Source organism: Gossypium hirsutum, chromosome A08 (assembly GCF_007990345.1).
Source record: "Gossypium hirsutum isolate 1008001.06 chromosome A08, Gossypium_hirsutum_v2.1, whole genome shotgun sequence".
NCBI lineage: Eukaryota > Viridiplantae > Streptophyta > Magnoliopsida > Malvales > Malvaceae > Gossypium > Gossypium hirsutum.
Window position 1 is genome coordinate 15,050,144 of NC_053431.1, and position 22,335 is coordinate 15,072,478.

The following is a 22,335-nucleotide window of genomic DNA, read 5'->3' on the forward strand; positions in this document are numbered from 1 at the left end:
AGTTCGTATGTTTAATAAGTATTAAATTATATATATTTGAATGCTTAATTGATATATTTGTGATGATACATCACTACAGATATTCTCGACAAATTATCGGCAATGTATGAAATCACGATTGAACCTTAAAAATAGATAGGAAATAAATTACATGTCATTAGGGGTTATTGTGTTTTGGGTGCTAGTCCATACGTTCTACTGGTGGCTGAGTTTTCCGGCATGTGTTGCGGTTACTCATCAGCTTGTGTGAGCAACACCGTGTGGTTACATCTTGACCGTCAGCTTGTGTGAGCAGGCCCGTTGATAGCTCGAGAGTGAGCATTATATGAGATATGAGACTGAGATGGCTTCGGCCTGGTATTGCCACATAGGGTGCAAGATTCCTGAGTATCCAATATTATTCCAAATGGTTCAACGAGTAATTCGATGAATTGGAAGAGTATGAAATTGATACGAGTTGGTACAGGTATGTATGTGAACTATACCATCATTGAATCGAGGAAATAGATGGAATTCATGTCTAACCTTTGGATTGAATATGTGTTAAGTTTTGAACACTAAATTGAATTGCATTATATGATGTTTAAGGATTTGAATTGTAGTTGAATGGTAAGTTTTACTTATTAAGCATAAAAGCTTACTAAGTTTTGTAGCTTACTCTGTTTACTTTTCCGTGTTTTATAGTGATTTCAAAGCTTGCTCAGATTTGGGAGTCGTCGAAGATCTCATCACACTATCCAGCTGTCATTTTGGTACTTTTGAACTTGGGTATTGGTTATAGGGCATGCATAGGAGTTTTGGTTAATATGGCTTATAGGTTTGTAATGTTAATAGCCAAGTGATTTGGCTTATTTTGGCATATATTGGTATATGTATGTATATAGCTAAATGTTTAAATAGCTCTTTATTATGTGGTTTGTAATTGTTAGGTAAAGGCCTTAATTGTGTATCAGTAATTGAGTACCAAATGGATAAATTTTGAGATATGGTATGTATGTTGTTTTAGACACCAAACCTACTAAGAAATTTGATTAGTTCAATGATTGTAGAAAGTTATATTGGTATGTTTGTGAAGGTTCAATTGTGATACTTGTGTGCCTTATGATTGTTAGTATTGGAATAGCATGAATTGTACTTGGTTGAGATTGATTTGAATGCCTATGGATGGTATGATATATGCTTTTTGGTACGTGTAGATGAATGCAAGTTTGGGTGAGAAAGATGGCTTGGAAAATAGCCTATTTTTGTCACACGGGCAAAGACACGGACGTGTGTCTCAGTCGTGTGTGACACACAGTCAGGTGACACAGCTGTGTATCCCCTGGTACATAATTAAAAACCAAATCAGTATACTCCACACGGCCCAGCACACAGGCATGTGACTTGGCCATGTGGCTTGGCCATGAGGCATAAGTCAGTATACCCTATAGTTTTGGCACGGCCTAGCACACGACCTGGTATACGGGCATGTGAGGCCGTTTCGAAGGGTACACGGGCTAGTCACATAGGCATGTGGTTTGCCGTGTGACCTAAGTTAGAGAGTTACATAGGGCCAGACACGAGCTGGGAGATGACCATGTAATCCCATTTCAAATGTTGACACAGCCTGTGACACGGGTGTGTCTTTGACCGTGTGACACACAGCCGGGCCACATGGGCGTGTGTCCCTTGTATTTTGAAAAGTTTTCTATGTTTTCCAAAAATTTTACTGAGTTATCTGTTTAGTCCCGAACCACTTGTAATGCATGTTTTGGTCCTCGTAGGCTCATATTAAGGACTGTACGACTGAATGTGACTGGTTTTTATTATTGGAAATGAAAATTGTATGTGAAATGTATGTTTGTTTATGTAATAAGTTTAGTAATGCTCTGTAACCCTATTATAGTGTCAATGAAGACTCATTAGAATCTAAATCACTTTTCGTCTCACTTATCATAACATTTTTGCCATCTACCTCCTCTCTTTGAATAAGACATAGTTCTAATGTGTCTTAATGAATGATTTCTTACAATGAATCTTGAGTAACATGATCAATAGAGTCAAGAAAATAATAGGAATCATCTTGTTCTCTAGAGAATCGCATGGCATCCTAGATTTTTAAAAGGATTTCTTCATCTCCTACCCTAAGCACAAGTTTACCATCACCTACATCAATAATAACCCTAGCCGTGACTAAAAATGGGCGACCTAAAATTAAAAGTACCTCAACATCTTCATCTATGTCAAGCACAACAAAATCAACAAGGAATATGAATTTATCTACTTTTATGAGTACATCTTCAATAATAACCCTACGATATTTAATAGATCTATCAGCCAATTGAATATTTGTCCTAGTGGGTTTTAGTTCCCCAAGACCAAGTTGCTTGAACATTTTATAAGGCATCAAATTAATGCTAGCACCCAAATCAACTAATGCTTTCTCAATGTTTAAACTACTAATAAAATAGGGAATAGTAAAACTTCCTGGATCTTTCAGCTTAGTTGGCGGCTTATTTTGGAGAATAGTTGAGCATTCCTCGTTGAGTTCCACACTGGGTAGCTATTCAAATTTCCTTTTATTTGTTAATAGCTCATTTAAGAATTTTCATATGTGGCCATCTGCGAAATAGTTTCAAAAAAAGGTAAGTTAATATGTAATTGTTTAAAAAGTTTAAGAAATTTACCAAATTGTTCATCCATGCGGTCTTTCTTCAACTTTACCATATATGGGATCGGTGGTTTATATTCTTTAACCACTGATGTCTTAATTTCTTTGGTTTTTCCCCTTCATCATTTGTCTTATCAGTTTCCTGTTGCGACTTCTTTTCGAGCTCAACCAACACTTTCCCATTCCTCAATGTAACTGCCTTTACATGCTCTTTTGGGTTAGGTTCGGTGTTACTAGGTAAACTACCTTACTACCTTTTTGAAACCAATTTAGCGAGCTGCCCAATCTGATTTTCGAGCCCATGAATTGATGCTTGCTGATTTTCAATGTTGTTTCTGTGTTTTGAAAACGATTCTCTGACACCAAAATAAATTTTTTCAACATCTCTTCAAGGTTCGGCTTCATCTATTGCTGATAAGGTTGTTGAAAGCCCGGAGAGGGTTGTGATCTTTGGTTTCCTTGACTATCCCATGAGAAATTTGGGTGGTTTCTCCAATCTGCATTATAGTTATTACTATAAGGCTTATTTTGAGGTCTAGAATTATTACTCATATAATTAATGTGCTCATTCTCCATACTAGGACCAAAGGGTAAATATTTTGGATTATTTATTCCACCTCCATTTGCATCTTATTGCATCACCGAATTTACTTGCGTAAAAAGATATAAACCATAATTTTTTTTATTTAATATCTCTACCTGGTTTGATAACATGGTGATTGCATCTAAATTAAAGACACCGGTTGCTTTCATCGACTTTGTCCTTAAGAATTGCCACTGATTATTGTTCAGTGCCATCTCTTCAATGAATCCATAAGTCGCTTTGGTGTTTTATTGTTAAGTGTTCCACTGGCTGCTGCGTCGATTAACTGTCTAGTTGAGGTATTCAAACCGCTATAGAAGTTTTGAACCTATAGCCATAAGGGTAACCCATGGTGAGGGCACCTTCTCAATAGATTCTTGCATCTCTGCCATGCATCATATAAAGTCTCCAAATCGATCTGCACAAAGGAAGAGATACCATTCCTCAAATTGGCTATCTTAGCCGATGGAAAGTACTTTAGTAAAAATTTCTCGGTCATTTGAGCCTATATAGTGATGGAACCTCGAGGTAAAGAGTTCAACCACTGTTTAGCTTTGTTTCTCAATGAGAAAAGGAATAATTGTAAGTGAATGGTGTCATCAGTGGCGCCATTAATCTTGAAAGTATCGCAAATTTCCAAAAAATTGGCCAAATGAGTATTTGGATCTTCGTCTTGAAAACACTCAAACTGAACAAACTGTTGTAACATCTGAATTGTGTTTGGCTTCAGTTTAAAATTATTTGCAGCAATGGTGGATCGTACAATACTCGATTTAGCCCCAGTCAGAGTGGATTTGGCATAATCGTACATAGTACGAGGAACAGAAGATGCTGCAGCTTTAGGAGGTAACAAAATATTCTAATTATTGTCCATCTCCTTAGTCATAATAATGTCCTCTTGTTCTTCTACTAAATTCTGTCAACTCTACCTTGCTTCTCTATGGTTTCTACGAGTTGTACTTTCAATTTCACTATCAAATAACAATGGTCCCGATGGGTTTCTTCTAGTCATAAACCAAAAGAACTTTCTGAAAGTAAACAGAAGAAAAAAATTAGAATGTAAAAATTAAACTAAAAACAAAAATATAAAAAAATGGCTAAATTAATAAAAATGAAGTCTTCCTAATAGTTTAGTCCCAAGCAATGGCGCCAAAAACTTGATGTGTGTTTTTCGTACTAACTAAAATTTACAACAAAAGCAAGTGCACCTATCGAGCAATAGTATAGCTACGGTGAGTAGAGATATCATATCTACGAGGACTAAAAGTATTAGTAAATACCATTTTCTTTTTATTTAGTCGATAATTTGGAATGATGAGTTTTAATCTAAAATTACTAAACTAATTTAAATAAGAACGCAAAAGAGAAAGAATCAGAAAAATAATCGAAAGATAACCAATGAGAGAGACAATACCCAGGAAAGAATCCACCTAGACTCCTTCTATTATTATTAATTTGATTTAAACGATTTATTCACTTGGTGTCTTGATCCGTAGAAATCCCTAAATTCTGGTAATATCTCTTTCGAGAGTAAAAGCAATTGACTCTAGGTTGATTAATTTGAAATCTCTTTCTAATTAAAACTCATATTGTCACATTAACTCGATCTATGGATTCCTCTATTAAATTTGACTCTAATCAAGTAGATTTATGTTGCCCTATTTCTAGGATTGCATGAAACTCCACTCAATTATGCTAGATTTACTCTTAAACGGGGACTTTTGCTCCACTGAATTAAGTACATTAAACAAGAATTAATATCCCAAAAATATTAAAACAAGAAATAAGCACACATAATTTAAAACAAGAATCAAGTATTTATCATGTAAAATAGAAATTAAATAATAGAATTCGTCATAGGTTTCATCCTTTTTAGGTAACTAGGGAATTAGTTCATAATTCTAAATAAAAACATCTCAAAATTAGAAAAACCATAAGAAACAAAGAAACTCATAACTTCAAAAGAAATTAAAAGGAGGTATTTGATCTTGATGGAAATTTGCTTTGAAAGTGGCTCCAATGGTGTTCCTTGAGTGTTTGCTTCGATCTTCTTTGATGACTCCATTCTCTCTTCTTTTAATGGTATTTATAGAATTTAGAATGCCCAGTAAACCTAAAAATTGTGTTTTTCTATGCATTTGGGAAGCAAGGTCATGGGCATGTGTCCAGCCTGCGTGGCTCCTGCAATCTGCTCTTTTTCTCCAATTTTGGCTTAGTTTTCACTCCTTTCACTCCCATATGCTCTTCTAAATATAGAAACATGAATTTAAAGGAAAGAGCATCAAATTCACTAATTTCCATAATTAATCATCCAAAAGCGTATTAAGAATGAGATTAAAATATGTTACTTTTATAGCTTATAAGAGAAAAGGACATTATGGGTGAAAATAGAAAAATTTAGAATGTCCTCAACATAAAAAAATCAATTCAAGAGTCTAAAATGAGTTTTTCATTACCATAGTGCATAAGTGCTCGCTAAGTTGTTTGTATGCATAAATATTAAACCATATCTTCCACATTGTTAAAGAAAAAAGGAAGATAAGAAAATGAGAAATAATATGGTGAGCTTAATGATTACATATGGGGCGAAATGGGAACAATGCCATGTGATATACAGTTCCTAGAGCTTGAAATGTCTTGAGCAAATATTTTTTTTGAATTCATACCAAACTAAGCCGCAGAGTGTTACAAGCTAAAAAGTCATATGTGACATTAATGTCCTTGTTTACAATTTTTGTAAAACTTTGTTAAAAATAAATAAGTTAAATTCCTTCATTCATAGATACATCATATCTGCATGGCTTATTTTGATAGAATAATGTGAAGAATATTACGTTTATGGGATTATCTCTATCTCTATCTCTATTTACTCAGTAACTTTGTGAACTAAACTGATTTGCTTCCAAAGTTGTGAATTTGCAACGCATCATTTTTAGATTGTATATTAGAAGAATTGGTTACACATTACATACTCGTTAATCGATTGAAACATTTTTCCATTGTTCAAGGGTCATCTATTTTGTATGTGTTTTAGGTGTTTTCTTAAAGAAAAGTAAAGACTTAAGTGTATAGGAGTTTAATCTATCGTAATTTGATATGTCAAATTACGCTCTCCAATACACTTGAGAGCTTATTCTCAAGAAAATTAAGTGTCTTTTTTATGCTTTTTTTGAATATTAGCTTTCACCATTAATAAACATTTTTTAGTAGTTTTGTCCCTATTAAGAACCAAATTGGCAAAACAATGCCATACGGGACTTAACGATGTGTTTGAGTTGGTGTAAAAAGGTGACACGCAACCTTGAAAAAGGTGACACGCAACCTTGAGGAAAACATTATTCAGAGTGGGTGTCACGACATCGATGTTATGGAAGTCATGACACTGAACCCCTTTACCTTGAGGATGCAAAACTTCAATGCAAAATCAACATGGAGCCTACTACCGAGAGAGTTGTGACACCGAGGGTAGGATGTCGTGACACCAAGCTAAAGTCATGATACCAAGCCTCCGAGATCGTGATATCCCTAAAGGTGTTGAAGTGAAGAAATTGGAGTCATCACAAGTGATGTCGCCACATTGAGACCCCCCACAAACACAAGTGCACTACTGTCTAAAATGTCACGACACCGAAGCTTGGGTGTTGCAACATCGCTGCCTGATGGGAGTAAAATTATTGTTGGGGTAGTCTTTTATCCAACATTAGCCTAAGCCAAAATATAACTTTTAAGGGTTTTTTGTTTTAAATTTGGATTGTACCTCAGCTAGTTAAAAAGGCTTTTTGGCTGAGCACTTAAAGCAACCACCTTTTCTTTCATCTTCTAAGCTTAGGAGTTACTTTTTATATTATTTGGGTTTGGTTCATAACTTTTCTGAGTTTTAGTTTGTTTAGTCTGTAGTTTAGTTAGTTTTTACTATAGCTTTTGTATTAATTGCACTTTGGCACTCAAAATTTACTTTGTATTTTCATTTTCATCAAAAGCCTTTAATATATTTCACCTCTATTGTTGATATCATCATCCTCTTCAAGCAAATACTAAGAAATTTCTAAGCTTTCTTTGTCCCTACTCTTGTACTTATTTTAATATATGATGTGAGTATGTGTTAGGTTGTTGTTTGCATAAAGTTGATTTAGGTAACTAAATTTATGGTGGTTGGTTGATGGAAATGTTGTTTGGTTAGTTTTTGATACATAGACTAAATTGTAAAAACTGGAGTAAATCAAATAGACTTGAAACTTAGAATTGACGCCTCTAGGTGAATATTAGGTAGGTAAGACCAAAATGAGAGTCTACCGAGCACCAATATGGTTGTCCTAAGTTAGTTTGGTGAGGTCAAGGGATAAATCAAACTAAATCATGTAATTTGGTAAAATGGTGACCGAGAGGTAAAATTGAGTCAATTAGAAGTTTAAACCTTTTAGATCCCTAATCCAAAGATTAATCAGCAGCATCGAAGCCAACCAACCACTTGTGTTTCTTTAATTGTTAATTGCATAAATTTGACTATTTTACAATTTGGTCATTCTTAGTGTTAAATAGTTTATTAGTGTAATTACCATTGATTATAATTTACCCTAATATAGTAATTAGCAAGTAGTTAGCTAGACTTCCTATTTGCATACTTGTTGCACTTTGATCACTTTGTCCCCGAACTCCCTTAGGTTCGATCGTTGGAATATCGGGGTGTTCTATTATAACACTACCAATATTACGACTTGATCTATCACACTTGTAGCATACTATTAGGCATCTAAATTTAATTGTGTTGATTTATAGCTTTGGTGCACGCACATTAGGGCATAGTCAAGTCTATTCTAATTGGGTCATGTTTGATGTACTGCCAGTCCAGTCAATCACATCTATGTCTCTATCTTCTAGGAGCCATTCGTTTTGATACACAAGACAAAGCATCTCCTCAATTGGATTTGATAAACAACATATTAGTCTTTCAATCGGTTTGCTCATTTCTAATTAGACTATGGACATGTTTGGGTTCCATCTACTAATACAAGCTGTCATTTCGTATTACGACCCGACCATGTAATACTGCTTAGTATTAGTTAAACATTAGATAACTAGTGAGCCAATATTTGCTTCCATTTTGCTTTGTGCTCAAAAACATTAAGGTCAATATACAAAATGTTTTAATGTACTTAAATGGATGTTATAATTGAATCAATTTGTTTGAAAAATACAAGTATATAAAATAAATATACTACATTTAGGGCACCATATCCAACAGAAACTTCATTTTTTGAAGATAAAACTTCATGTTATTCTACTAAATCTTGCACAAATGACGAAGACAACACATTATGGCTATAAAAGTAAAACAAGATCCCCGAAAAAAGGGTCTAGATGAAGACATGGTTGATAATTTTGGAGCCTCATCTCATAATCATGCTCTTCCAATAAGAGAAAAAAGAAACACTTTTACTTTAGATGATATTCTTCCTTTAAAGTGATCAGATATATTGCAAGAATTCCATTCATGGTTAGAAAAAAAAACTCACTGTAGATGATATTCCTTTTTCAAAGTGATCAACCACTTTGCAATAATTCCATGCCTAGTTAAAAAATAGGAAATTATCTAAAGAAAGTACCTACACAGTTTTGATAGAGTTTGTTTCCAAATTTGCTCGAATGCTCTAAGTTGGTAGAATTATGTAAATCAAGTAGATCAAATGCAATTTATGGTTTTTGGAGATTTCTCCTAACTTATCAAGATTATTCTTTCTTATTTTATTGACAATCTTAATAATCTAAAAACTCTTAAAAGAAAAAAGTTCTTCACAATGTAATGTTGATCATACAAAAGAAAAGATTGATAGAAATTTCCATTTAATGACTAAACTTTTCTACTCTCTGGGTGTTAATCCAAGTTTAAATTAAGCAATTTTAGTTCAATACCTGAACCTCTCCAAGCAGTAGGGAACAGGGTGTTGCAACAACAAAAGAGAGACATCATCAACCTCACTACTAGGGAAATTCAACAAGAAGAGGATATTTCTATAGAAGATATTTGCAATAGAATAAAAATCTTCAAGGATTATCTATATGGTAATAAATAAATGGACAACACATGTGATGGTTCAAGACTACAGATCAAATGCAAAGAAGATTAGCATTATCACTGCCATGTAAAACAGATGAAGCATTTCAAAAGATGCAAATCTAGGAGATTCAAATCCTTCGGTACTCCTAAAGGGAGAAGAAAATGGAGATATTTAAGGAATAAAGATCTATTGGTGCCAAATCTTTTAGATGTTATATTTATAATCAAAAGGGTCATTATGGAAAAATTATCGTAACAATAAAATAGAACCAAAATGATTTATCAAATTCAGAAAGAAGTTGTCATTAACATTTGAGATGATAAAGCTCTTGAATCCCTTTTATCCATTAAAGATAATCAACATACAAAACTCTAATTGCAATCCAAAGTTTTGAACTAGAAGAAATCGAAATAGAGTTTGTTCAGTCATTTAGTGAAGGAATATATATATATATATGCTCCAAAGCCAAAATAAAATTTCCTCAAATACCTTCACCAATTCAACCATTACTTTAACTATATCCATGCCCCGGATCCTAGTCTCCATTTATCTTAATAAGTATATTAAACCTATTTGAACTAAAGCCTTCGTTGATATTGAAGCAACGAGAATCATTATGAACCCAAAAGTCTTACCTCCAGATTGGTGAAAACCATAAACCAAATATTTTTAACTCTATTATAAACTAAAATTTTAATACCACCTTATCAGCAAACCCATTATAGTTTGTTTTTCTTGAGCTATTCCATTACCACAATAGTTTTGTGTTCCTAACTAACAAGAAATGATATTATGGTGGGCTTTGATCTTTACATAAAGGCCCAACATATACGTAACCTCCATAAAAGAGTTAGATATAAAAAAACATTCAAGCCTTTTATGACCATCCCTAGGCCACTTATTATTCAATAGGATAAATGCAATCAAATCATCGAAGAATTAAAAGTTATAGTTTTGTTCTGATTCACATTTAGATTTTCTTTCCAAATGAGACCATCCTTTATGGAAAAACTAAGAATTCTTCATTAGATTACCTTTAAAAAAGGATAAGGATGTAAATCCTATAAAAGCCAGTCATACTAGGATGAATCTAGAAAATCAGAAACTTGTAAAATTTGAATGCTTAGAATTTTAACAACAAGGTCAAATTGAACCATCTAATTCTTAGTGGCTTGTGAAACTTTTTATGTCAACAAAAGAGCAGAACAAGTGAGAGGAAAGCACAAATTGGTAATTAACTATCAACCTCTGAACCATTTTCTCCAAGATGACATGTTTTCTTTGGCCAACATAAATTCTTTGTTCCTTGTCTTATCAAAAGCAAGAGTCTTTTCAAAACTTGATCTCAAAGCTAGTTTTTGGAAATTGGGAATTGACCTAAAAGAGTAAGATGGAATGTCCTACCTTTTGGTTTAAATACAACTCCTTAACTATTTTAAAAGTTCGTGTTAGGATTTTGTAGCCCATTATGGAAAGTGTTGGGGTATACATTGATGACATTCACCTTTACAATCGGAATCAAGAAGTGTATGTTTGTTTGCTCAAAAAAATTCAAAGAATAGTTAAAGTTTCAAATGAAATATTTTTTTGGAACCTAACAATTGCTTATTGCTTCAAATCGAATGAAGAATGGAAGTGTCTGACTAAACTGACCGCTTCGATTGTTACTGCGATAAACAAGTAAACAATGAACACACCAAATTATTTATATAGTTCGGTTTTTCCTACATTTACGAAATCTAACTCAGTAAGTAATTCAATTATCTTTAATCCACATTTATGCAATCAACATATATGCTTTTATGGTTTGATTTGATGAGCTAAGGGATTTGAGTGATGAATTATGCATACTCCTTTATGACCTAATTTTTTTATTGTAAAAATGAAAAATTGCTCAACTCTAGCAGCTCAAACAAGTAGTACAAGAACAGTAAAGGCACTTTTGTAGCAATCAGTAATGTTTCTTTGATGTGGATGAAGAGGTTAGAACATTAATTACTTGTAAACAGAAAACAAGAAATTACAATGTAATGTTACAAATAATAAAAAGGTTCACTGGCTTTCAACCAGACATGCAAAGCCATCGTTTTCCTTTCTATTCATTAACCTGTAGTCATGCAAAGTCCATATCAAAGCCAATGGAACACACTGTTTGAAGAAAATATTTTCCATATCAGAGTTTACTTCAAATCCAAGAAATATAAGAATTGAAGATTCTTTTTTCTTCCATGTCAAAGATGAAAACAGTGAAAGGGACTATACAATTCTTAATATCTGGTTTCAAGGATTTGGATGGAAACAGTTCTGACAGGTTTAAAGTAAGTAAGCTACCCACCAATATTATAGAGAAAACTGGATACAGACAACAACAATTAAATCAACATATATGCGGTAACTTTTTTTTCTTAAACTCATTTATGGAGTAAAAAGAAAAACAAAATTAACACATTCAGTGTCGTGATTTTGACTTCAACATTGCAATATATATGACATGATTAGCTGGCTGCCTTTTCCTTTTTCCCTTAATTTGTTGATAAATAATTAATGAGATTAATTAATTTTATAAGAAAATAAGTGTTGTACAAGTTAAATCTAAATAATGGAAACATACATTTAGTGTGAATGTACAATATATCATGAAAATATGTTATCAACTTGAAAGAAAAAGACAGTTTTTGTTTTATGATCATTCGTTTGCACCTACCTACCACTCCATTTCAATCCCTTTTCAATTATTTCCAAGATCATAACGTAAACCCATGTACACTTTACAAAATTTTGTAAACATGACAAAGCAAAAGGATAACTTCTTAGTTGGAAAAGATGTATATATATACTTCTTAATTGAAGGGCTTAATATTTGATATGTTTATAGATTAGAAACTTCAAGAATTTTATGTTATGGTATATTAATACGATGTGCATTTTCTCTTTGAAACAAAGTTATAATAAAAAATATATAAACTTCAAATTAACAATTAAAAATAAACAACATAAATATCTTTAAATTTTTTTGCTACCTAAATATATAGTTTTGTTATTTTATTTAAACTTAAATTAAATCATATTTAACAGATTGAGTTTTAACTCAATTGACATCGGATGTAAGTTTAAGTGCGTTGAAACTTATTATCCTCCTATAATAAGATTAATGTTAAAAAATAATATTTAAAAAAGAGTTCACATTATATTAATTTACTTTAAAAATAATAATAATTTTAAAATGAAATTTTATTTAATTTATCTAAATTTCAAATTGATCATTTTTCTATATTTAATTATGTTAAAGAAATAAAAAAACTAATTTAATTAAAATATAATTCCTTTATCTAAAATTAAGTCAAATCATTTTAAATTTTTAAATTGATTTTTTGATTTTTTCTTTACAAGAAAGTTTTTAACATTTAATAAATTATGCATAAACTTATATAGTAAATTGAGGAATGTATAAATGAATAATTATATATAATTTTAAAAATTTACAAAAGCTACCAATATAAATGATAAGAAAATTTTTACTAAGAGTACAATATTTTTAAGAGACATATAATATTCAAATTTTAAGTTTGAAATTATGATAACCATTGACGAAGCATTTCAAAGCCCTGAATGGACTCAAGCATCCCAACAAGAATATGATGCACTGGTAAAAAATTATACCTGGGAGTTAGTTCCACTACCTGCAAACAAAACTTCAGTAGGTTGCAAGGGCAACTTTAAGGTGAAGAGACAAGTTGATGGCTCTATAGCAAGGTATAAAAGGAGATTGGTTGCTTAATGATATCTCCAAATGTCAGGTTTTGACTATCAAGAAACCTACAGCCCTGTGGTTAAACCTGCTACCATTAGAGTCATATTGTCTATTTCAGACACAAAAGGAGACTTAGGCAAGTTGATATAAACAATGCCTTCTTAAATGGTATTTTGATAGAGGTGTATACACGGATCAACCTCCAAGTTTTGAGAAATCATGTGGAGATCAAAAGCTAGTATGCAAACTTAAAAAGGCTCTTTATGGCCTCAAACAGGTTCCTAGAGCATGGTTTGACAAGCTTAAAGATTTTTTGTTGTCAGCAGGTTCTACTTTGTCAAAATCTGATGCTTCTTTGTTTGTGAAAGTTAGAAAGTACGCAACCATATAGGTCTTGATCTATGTAGACGATTATTCTTATCACTGGTGATAATAATGATATAGTTGATACTTTTTTTAACAATATTAACACAGCTTGTTCATTGAAGAATTTAGGTCTATCAAATTTCTTCTTGGGTATTGAAGTAAAGTATACCATAGAAGGTCTTTTTCTTAGTCGACGGAAATACATTATGGAGCTTCTTCAAAAGTGTCACATGGATCAAGCAAATGGCTCTCCCACACCTATGGTGAGTACTTCAAATTTGTCAACTAGCATTGGCAGTCCTATTTCTATTGAAGAGGAGGAACTTTATCGTAGTATAGCTGGTGTGCTATAGTATATTGTCATTACTAGGCCTGAAATTGCATTTTCAGTCAACAAGATATGTCAATTCATGCAGGAACCTTTAGATCTTCATTTCAAGGCTATTAAGAGGATTCTAAAGGTATCTTAAAGACAACTGATTTCGGTATTTTGTTTAAGCCCATCTCATTTATCTATTGATGCAAACTGGGGTCAGATCTTGATGATCGAAGATCAACTACTGGCTATTGTTTATTCTTTGAGGTCAATCCAGTCTCACGGTGTGCAAAGAAACAACAAGTAGCTGGTGTCCAGGTCTACTGCTGAGGCAGAATATAAAAGCATTGCAAATGCAACTGCTGATATCTGAATTCTTATTGAGTGGTTGAAATTAAAATATATTAATTTCAAGGTATATTTTATGTAAAATAAAATACCCTTTAGAACCCATTCCCATATTTTATAAGAACCCTAGAAATAGAAAAATTCCCAGAAGAAAAAAATTGAAAAAAAAAATTACTTAAATTCTAATAAACAAATACTAGATTATTTGCACAATCTCGTTAGTGATACAAAATAGAAAAATTATAGAAAGGAAAGCAAAGCATTTGTCAAAGTGGGTAGAAGAAACAAATCATAGAATTAGAGCATCTGTTAGGGAAATGTAATTATTTGTATCTTCACTGACACTTGAGCATACACCCTTCTCAAGATTTTTAAGAGGTTTAACGATATCTTTAGTAAATTTAGGCTTTGTGGCAGCAACCTTTTTCTTTTTTAATTAATTTATTTTAATACCACATTATTGAAATTTAATTCACTCAGTAAGTAAGACCTGCATGACATTTGGTATTTTTTTCGATGCAAAATTGAAAATTTGAAGTCTTTGGACTGTTTAAAAATGTTAAATGACCTAAAAAAATTGAATATTATTTGTGTGCAACTGTGCATTATATTTATATCCAAATTTAACTATTCTTTCAAATTAAAATATCTGGAAATACGCCATGCCATGCCATTCCTTACATATACTTATAATTTTCTATGGTTGCAATATTACTTCAAATTTTTATACAAAATAGGAAAGTATTGAATATGTTAAAATGAATTTCAAACTTAGTGAATGTTTGTATGAATTCCTTAACTCACTAAGTCCGAGATCCATTATTACTTGCAATGCCATTTTATGACTTTCAAGAGTTCAAACGTTGAGTTCACTAGGGACAACTTGTGAGTTGCTAATCATCCCTGCAACTCCATAATTCATGGCACCTTCTTGATTCTGGTTTACAGTACTTTGTTGGACATTATTAGCATTCGGAAATTGCTCTAATTGGACCTTGTTGTTGCTATCAGGCAAGACCAATGCTTTCGTTTCGCCGCGATATACAAGATATAATATCATCTGTGTTATTCCAAAGCTGAACCCCAAAATGTTTGGTGTCTAAAACAACATAAAGAAAATGAATGAATCGATAGATAACCAAAAAATTTCGTATTTTGTGTATACAAACAAGTATTATAGACTACTTACTGCTATGTAGAAATCCCTTAATGAAAACCCATAAAGAAACCATGTTATAGCACAGAGAGTCAAAAAGAATGACAATGGGAATGGCATGTATTCCACACTCTTCGTTTTTATCACTAATCTCTGCAAAGTTTATAAATTAAAAAAAAAAGGAATGTTATTTCATTATTAACAAGTTAATGAGTTTTATTTAGTTTTACTTACAATGATGCTGAGGGGAGCAGCAAAGACACAAACTGAGAAGATGGCACAAATCCACCCTACGATAGAAACTCGAAGATGGCCTTTAAAAAATACCAAGGTGACAAGTATGATTAATCCTAATGCCACTATGTTGAAAAATATAACCAGCTTTGTCGTGTATATCTGCAATGCAAATTGCTATTAAAATAATAATAATAAAATGAAAGATCAAGGTTTAAAAAGGGTATATTGATACGTACCCTGGCTGTTTTGGTAGCATAAATCTGGTAAAAAATGAGATAAATGGATTCGATGCAGGAGCCAATGGAGTTAATGGTGATGAGCATGACTGCATCGTGTTGCTTGAGGAAAGCGTAGTAAAGAAGCAACATGGCACTGAAAAGTGCTACTGAATATGGTATCGATTGAAAACCTTCTGTTGATTTCTTCTTGAAAATCCTGTAAAAAGTTGGCCTTCGTATTGAACCCAAAATAAATAAATAAAAATGTTAATATATGCATATTCCCAACAATTAGACGAAATATTAAAGAGTTAGTAGAAAACCTACAGTGGGGCAAGATAAACAAAGAAAGACAAAATATTCCCTGCACAAAATTGAAGGTAGTAAAGATGTAAGAAACATGTATAAACATGGTTAGAGGTTAATTAATGATGTAATTAGTAAGTACCAAGAAGACCAAAAACAATAGAGAAACTTTGATCATGGATGTTTGCAGCCATTGTTGTTGATATGAAGCTCTTTCTCTGTATTGATCAGTGTAGAGAAGAAGAAAGAGCTTATATATTTCACTCTGCATAAAATCCCATATATATATACACCATAGCTTTGAAGCTTATTTAATTATTTGATGATGGGATGACACACATAACTTGTTGATGAACAAACTTGCCCGGATATTTTGTAGGGAGGGGGCTAGGGTTAAACAATATGATGAGCTGTATACTTTATCTGGGCGTTTTAATTTCATAGCTTTTTTTTGCTTTTGATCTCTTGATTTTTGCCTAATATAAGTAACTGTATAGGTTAGCTTCATCTTGTCTTATAGCTGTATATATGCTTTAGCTGCCTCAAAGTTTAAAGCTCTTGCGTTTCCCAAACTAAGTCTTTTTGGCTTTTTTATCAAGGCCAAGTGTACAACATTGTGTGTACTCTTTTGCCAATTAACTAGCTAATAAAGTAGTGTATATATACATAGAATTCTTTCCTGATCATAAAATGTATTTAAAAAATAATATAGTAGAAGAGTCAGGATTGAAAATTTATTAAATCGAAATTACATATTTGAAATAAGTTATATATTTATTAGGGTATTTTTATCTTTTATATATTTTTAATAAATTAATATATGTTAATATTTGAACTCATGCTACTAATATTTATAAAATCTTTTCTTTAAAACTTCAACCAAAGTATTATTTTAATATTTTTTAATGTTATTATATAAATTGCTTCACCCATATGTTTATTTTAATTCGGTACATATTGTATGTGTATTGTTATTATTTTGAAATATTACGTCACATTATTTATTATATGTTATTTTTAAATAATGGTGGATCCTGATATTAAGTTTTAGAGGGCCTAGCTAATAATTTTAAAAACTTTGAGCATTTTAGTGAGAATTTTTAAAAATTTTAATAGATCTAATTAAAAATTATAAAAATTTTAACGTTTTATGAAAATTTACAAAAAAAAAAGAAAGAAATAGAAGATTCGAATTGAAAATTTTAAAATTTTTCAAAAGTATGATAATAATTTTCAAAAATATTGAGGGCTAATTAAAATTTATAAAAACTTTCTTGATCTCTTATGCCTTAATGAGTATCCACCTCTATTTTTAAATACATACCTATATTTTATATTTTTTTAAGTACATGATTTTCACAAATTCTAATTTATTACTGATGCTACCGGTAAAGGTTGAAAATTACATAATGAAATTGTTCACCTCTCGTTATTAAAGAGAAATAAATGTTGGATCCATCATCTTAATTAATTGGGAAACAAAAAGAAAAAGAGAGAAAAGCAGCGTTGCTTGCTTGGGGATGGCACTAGCTGTTTGATGACGTGAAGCAAATGATTGGGAAATGTGATCATTAAATGGGAATATATGGGGCAGTTCGTATGAATATTGAAAGCAACTAAATTTAGTAATCTAAAAGTCAGATAAGATAGAGGGGAGCAACTATTTATCACAACTGCTCCACTCTATTATATTATAGGCATTTTTACTTGAAAACCCCATATTCATTTCAAGCAAATTGATAGAGAGGATCTGATTTTGGGTTCCATATACTTGTTATACGTTTTGTTAAGTAAGAGATGTAAGCTCAAATAAAAAGGAAAGCATAGGCTTAGGTGGAGTTAGTGTTTGTACGTGAGACACCCCATTAGCGGTTACGTTTAAACGGTTCTTAGTCCTACACACCGATGCGGCGACGCGTTATCTTTTGCCCCTATTTCTAGTCCCCCCTACTTTTTGTTTTGCTTGCTTTCTTCAATAAACCATCAGTGGGGTTTTTTACCCAATTGGGTTAAAAAAAAATTTAAAATATCAAAATAGGGTGTCAGATACATTATTTACGGAAATCGGTTGTTTTTTTGGGTCGAGCCTACCTGACAGGCGCTACCCATTTTTTTCATAATATAATTTATTTTTTTAAAAAATATTATTATTTTATTATATTTTAATAATTTTTAAATTTTTAAAATTCAGTCGGGTCAAAACTGGGTCGAGCCAGACCCGGAGGCGCGACCAGTCGCTCCTGTTGCAGAGGCGTGACTAGTCGCTCCTGCTGCAGAGGCGCGACTCCCCTACAGCCTGCCACGTGTCCCTGCCCCCCACCCCCTGGCCCTGCACCCTCCCATGCCACCTGAGAGAAAAGAAAAAAAATTTATTAAGTTTAATAATTATTTAAGGTTTTTTACTAAAATAAATTTTAAAAAATTATTTATCAAATAGGTTGTCAGCCCAATTATATACGAAAATTGGGTTTTTTTTCATTCGCGCCTATCTGACAGGCGCAAATGGTTATTTTATATTAATTTTTTAAATAAAATATTATTTTTTTATTTTAGGGTTAGTATGACTTGCGTATAAATACGAATACAGATTGCACCTACTTGAGAGGCGCGACTAATCAAGCCTTTCTCAGAGGCGCAAATGAATATGGTTGTGGTGGGGTCCACACGTGCTTAACTTTTCCCCTATATATACTCCCGAAAATCAAATGGTTTCATATACACAAAATTTAGCATACGAAAGTTGAACGGAAAGAAGAAGATAGGGAGAAGAAAAAAAAGAAAGGAGAAGAATGTGACAGCCCTAAAGTGACCCTAGTCGGGAAGTGGTTTCGGGGCCACAAAACCGAGTCATAAAAATAATTAGCTGTCATATTTGATGCTTATTATATGTATATATGCATGTGTGAAAATTTCATGTTTGAATTTTGTCAATTGTAAGTGAATTTTATCAAATAGGACTTATGTGAGAAAATTTAGAAATGTGCTAGGCAAATGTGAAATGGCCTATTAATGCATTTTGTGAAAATGATGGGTTTGCATGTCAATTTACCCAAATTTAAGCTTAGTGTCCGGCCATGCTATGAGTGGAAACATGTCACAAACATGTTATGTTAGTGATGTATGTTAGGAAAAATAAAATAAGGAGTATGAGTAATAAAGAAATGGAAAAAAAAAGGGGGGAAAGAATGTGTGTGATTGTCTCCCCCCCCATTGCCGTGAGTGGAAGAAAAGAAAACAAAAAAAAAAGTGTTCATCCTTTGGTTCATCCTTGGCCGAAAATTCTAAGGAAGAAGGAAGGAGTTCTTGCTTCATGTTTGGTTTGGAAGAGGATTAGGAGGAGGTTCGGCCATACTTGTATCTAGATTAAGGTATGTTGATGTTGTGCCATGAGATTCATGCATGTTTTTAGTTGCTAGCTTGAGTTCTAATTAGCCATGGTTCAAATCTTTGCTATGTCATGGGGATGATATTCGGCCAAGGTGGATTTTGTGTTAATGTCATTGCATGCTAAATGTGAAGCTTGTTAATGATACATGTGATGGTGGATTGATTAACTCTTGGATTTTCTTTTTAGCATTTTTGAGTGAGACATTAAGTTTTTTGTTTAACCATGATCAAAATTGAAATGGTAAGGTGTTGTGATGTATTCGGCCATGGTATATCCATAAGTATGATTTATGCTTATTGCATGGTAGGTAAGATTTGTGTTTTGGATTTATGTTTATGTTTGGTTATAATCAACCTTGTGATTCGGCTCTTACACATATATATATATGTTTGCACATGATGTATTGGCATGACATATATAATATCTCAAGGTATATATTTTCATATGATGGTGTTTCGGTTATGGAGTAAATGATGGATGCGTATTGAGTTATAATATGTAATGCATTAGTTAGTAAAATGTATGCCATTTGTGTGTGGTATTAAGTATATAATTGGCCTCAACATAAACATGCATATTCGGCCACATGAATGAGTACATAGGTTGATGTGTTTGTTCGGCCATAGGTAAGCATATTGAAGGATTTATCTTGACTTAGAAAATTCGGCTAAGGAGAATACTAACTAATGTGTTGAGTTTGATTCATGATTCCGTACATATGTGACTTTGATGTCTAATGAATTATATATGGGCTAAGTACCTTGAGTTCCTCTTTTCGATGCTCAAATGATTAAATCAATTTATTTGTTAAATTAAGCTCAAGAGCAAAGGTGAACTAAATCCGATAAAGGGAAGGAAAAAGTGGTCGAATAGCCATCGAAATCGTTCGACAACATCCGAGGTAAGTTCTTGAGTAATAGAGCTTAAATTATGATTTGATTAGATCATGTTTTAAGCAAATCAAAATCATGCTCTTTGTGTGTGGCTATTGAGCCGAAATTGCAAGAGTGATAAGTGTCTTGTGTTTGAGTTTTGCTAATGAAAATGAAATACGGATGTGTCATGATTTATTGTTAAATGTGCATGGTTATTCGAATGATGTCTGGGCTAAGTCCCGAAGGCTTTGTGCTAAGTGACCATATCCGGACTAAGATCCGAAGGCATTTGTGCGAGTTACTAATTCCGGGCTAAGCCCGAAGGCATTGGTGCGAGGTACTAAATTCGGGTTAAGTCCCGAAGGCATTTGTGCGAGTTACTATAACCGGGCTATGTCCCGAAGGCATTTGAACGAGTAGCTATATCTGGTTAAATTCCGAAGGTACGTGATTCGGGAATGAGCGATCTTGCTGTAAAAATTTCAGTTAATACGCTTGTAAAATCCCAACAATGAGGTATGTTTCGTGTGTGCATTGGAATAGTTGATTCCCTTCGAATAATATTCGCTCAGTAAATTTATGAGTTTCCGGCCTTGGCTAAGTTGATCTTTTGTGTGTGAATATAAGGGTTGGTAATGTGAAGTAATTATGATATTGAGAATTTGTGCATATGAAATTATCCGTTTAGTTATATGAATGCTATACTTCAGTTGTGCTTAAATTCTTTGCTCAAACTTACTAAGCACTAAATGCTTACTCCGTTTCTTTGATTCTCTGTTTTATAGAATTTGGTTCGTCAGCTATCGGACTCGGGAATTTTGAAGTCGAAGTCGCCCACACCATCAAAGCCCCTTTTGGTACACTTTTGGTTGAACTTTGAAATGGCATGTATAGGACAACCCTTTTTGTTGTGGGTCATGGACCCTTTGGATTTGTATAATTTTGGATAGCCATGCGAAAATGGCTTATATATGTTTGAGCATAATGTTATAATCATTTGGTATGGATATGGTTATTGAGAGGTGTGGATATGCTTAACAAGGATTGGCCATGGGAATGGTTAATCACTATCATAATTTGTGCTATTTATACTAAAAGGGCTAGTTGAATCATGGAAACTATGAAATAGGTAAAGTCTACCTTAAAGGCAGATGCTGACAGCAGCAGTGATGTAAATTTGGAAAATCACTAAAAATAGTAGGAATGGAATTAAATAGTGAATAAATTATGTAAACGAACCTTGATGAATCTATTTTCATATGAAAGTAATGAAACGATCATATGAACAGTATGTTAAGAGATATTCAGGTTTTTGTGAGACAGGGCCAGAACGGTTTCTGGATTCCCTGTTCCGACTTTGGAAATTCATTATAAATTAACCAGAGATAATTAGAAGTCATGCCATATATGCATAGATTCCTTTTTGAGTCTATTTTCTATAGAAACAAATGCCATCAGTATTGAATCCCTGTACGGGGAGATATCCAAGTCGTAATGCGCAAAGGTCAGTGTAGTCGATCCCTGTAACATGGGAGACTTTGACTAATAAACTGTACTAATTGGCCTGACCAAAAATTCTAGAAAAAAATTTGTAGATGAATATATGGGTCTAGTTTCAGGGAAAAATCACGAAACTGATTTTCGAGTTGTGAAACTCAAGATATGATTTTTAAGGTGACAGTGACGCAGTTAGCCAGCTTGCCTGGAAAATTTAAAATGGATTGTGCAAAGAAGTGATTTAAGTCTGCAAACCCCTGTGTCCGACTCCGGCGACGGACTCGGGTACGGGGTGTTACAAAGAAAACAAGGAGGAGGATAAGGTATTTTAGTATTTTTTTTTTGTAAATAGAATGTAAAGTTTTGTTAGTAATTTTATTATTTGAAAGTTATTTTGTTAGGTTATTAATTTTGTTAGCTTATGAATGAAAATTTTTGCATTAAAAATTTTGTGTATTTTTTTTCTATTCGAAACTGTTTTGAAAATTTTGAAAATTTTTTAACAGATCTAGTATTGAAGATGGAGAATCAATTTTTTGTATGTGTTTTTTTCGATGGATAAATTTTGACAACAACCGTGGGATGTAT

The 22,335-nt window shown here is 32.6% G+C and overlaps 1 protein-coding gene and 1 non-coding gene across 3 annotated transcripts; one reads left to right on the forward strand and one right to left on the reverse strand.

The window, feature by feature from the left end:
• The first annotated feature begins 3,577 nt into the window (after positions 1 to 3,577).
• Positions 3,578 to 3,684, forward strand: LOC121205150 (small nucleolar RNA R71). The gene has a single exon (XR_005900235.1). It is a non-coding gene; the product is annotated as a small nucleolar RNA R71 (small nucleolar RNA).
• Positions 3,685 to 14,680: 10,996 nt separating this feature from the next.
• LOC107952262 (bidirectional sugar transporter SWEET14) lies at positions 14,681 to 16,311 on the reverse strand. 2 transcript variants are annotated; one of them, XM_016887532.2, is made up of 6 exons: positions 16,130 to 16,311; positions 16,009 to 16,045; positions 15,700 to 15,913; positions 15,461 to 15,637; positions 15,260 to 15,379; positions 14,681 to 15,169 (listed from the first exon to the last, which is right to left on the reverse strand). In XM_016887532.2, the coding sequence occupies exons 1-6, from the start codon at positions 16,179 to 16,181 to the stop codon at positions 14,927 to 14,929; spliced, it is 843 nt and encodes a 280-aa protein (XP_016743021.1). In that variant the 5' UTR covers positions 16,182 to 16,311; the 3' UTR covers positions 14,681 to 14,926. The 2 variants fall into 2 exon arrangements, with proteins under 2 accessions (XP_016743021.1, XP_016743028.1); XM_016887539.2 differs by having other exon boundaries at positions 15,461 to 15,622; positions 16,130 to 16,300.
• Positions 16,312 to 22,335: the final 6,024 nt, after the last annotated feature.

Excerpts from the sequence above, each read along its gene's own strand:
- LOC107952262 (XM_016887532.2), bottom strand. The coding sequence starts at position 16,181 with ATGGCTGCAAACATCCATGATCAAAGTTTCTCTATTGTTTTTGGTCTT. Across the intron at positions 15,914-16,008 it reads TTTGTTTATCTTGCCCCACT|GCCAACTTTTTACAGGATTT; the intron begins GTAGGTTTTCTA and ends TTCAATACGAAG. Across the intron at positions 15,170-15,259 it reads TAAGGGATTTCTACATAGCA|ACACCAAACATTTTGGGGTT; the intron begins GTAAGTAGTCTA and ends ATGTTGTTTTAG.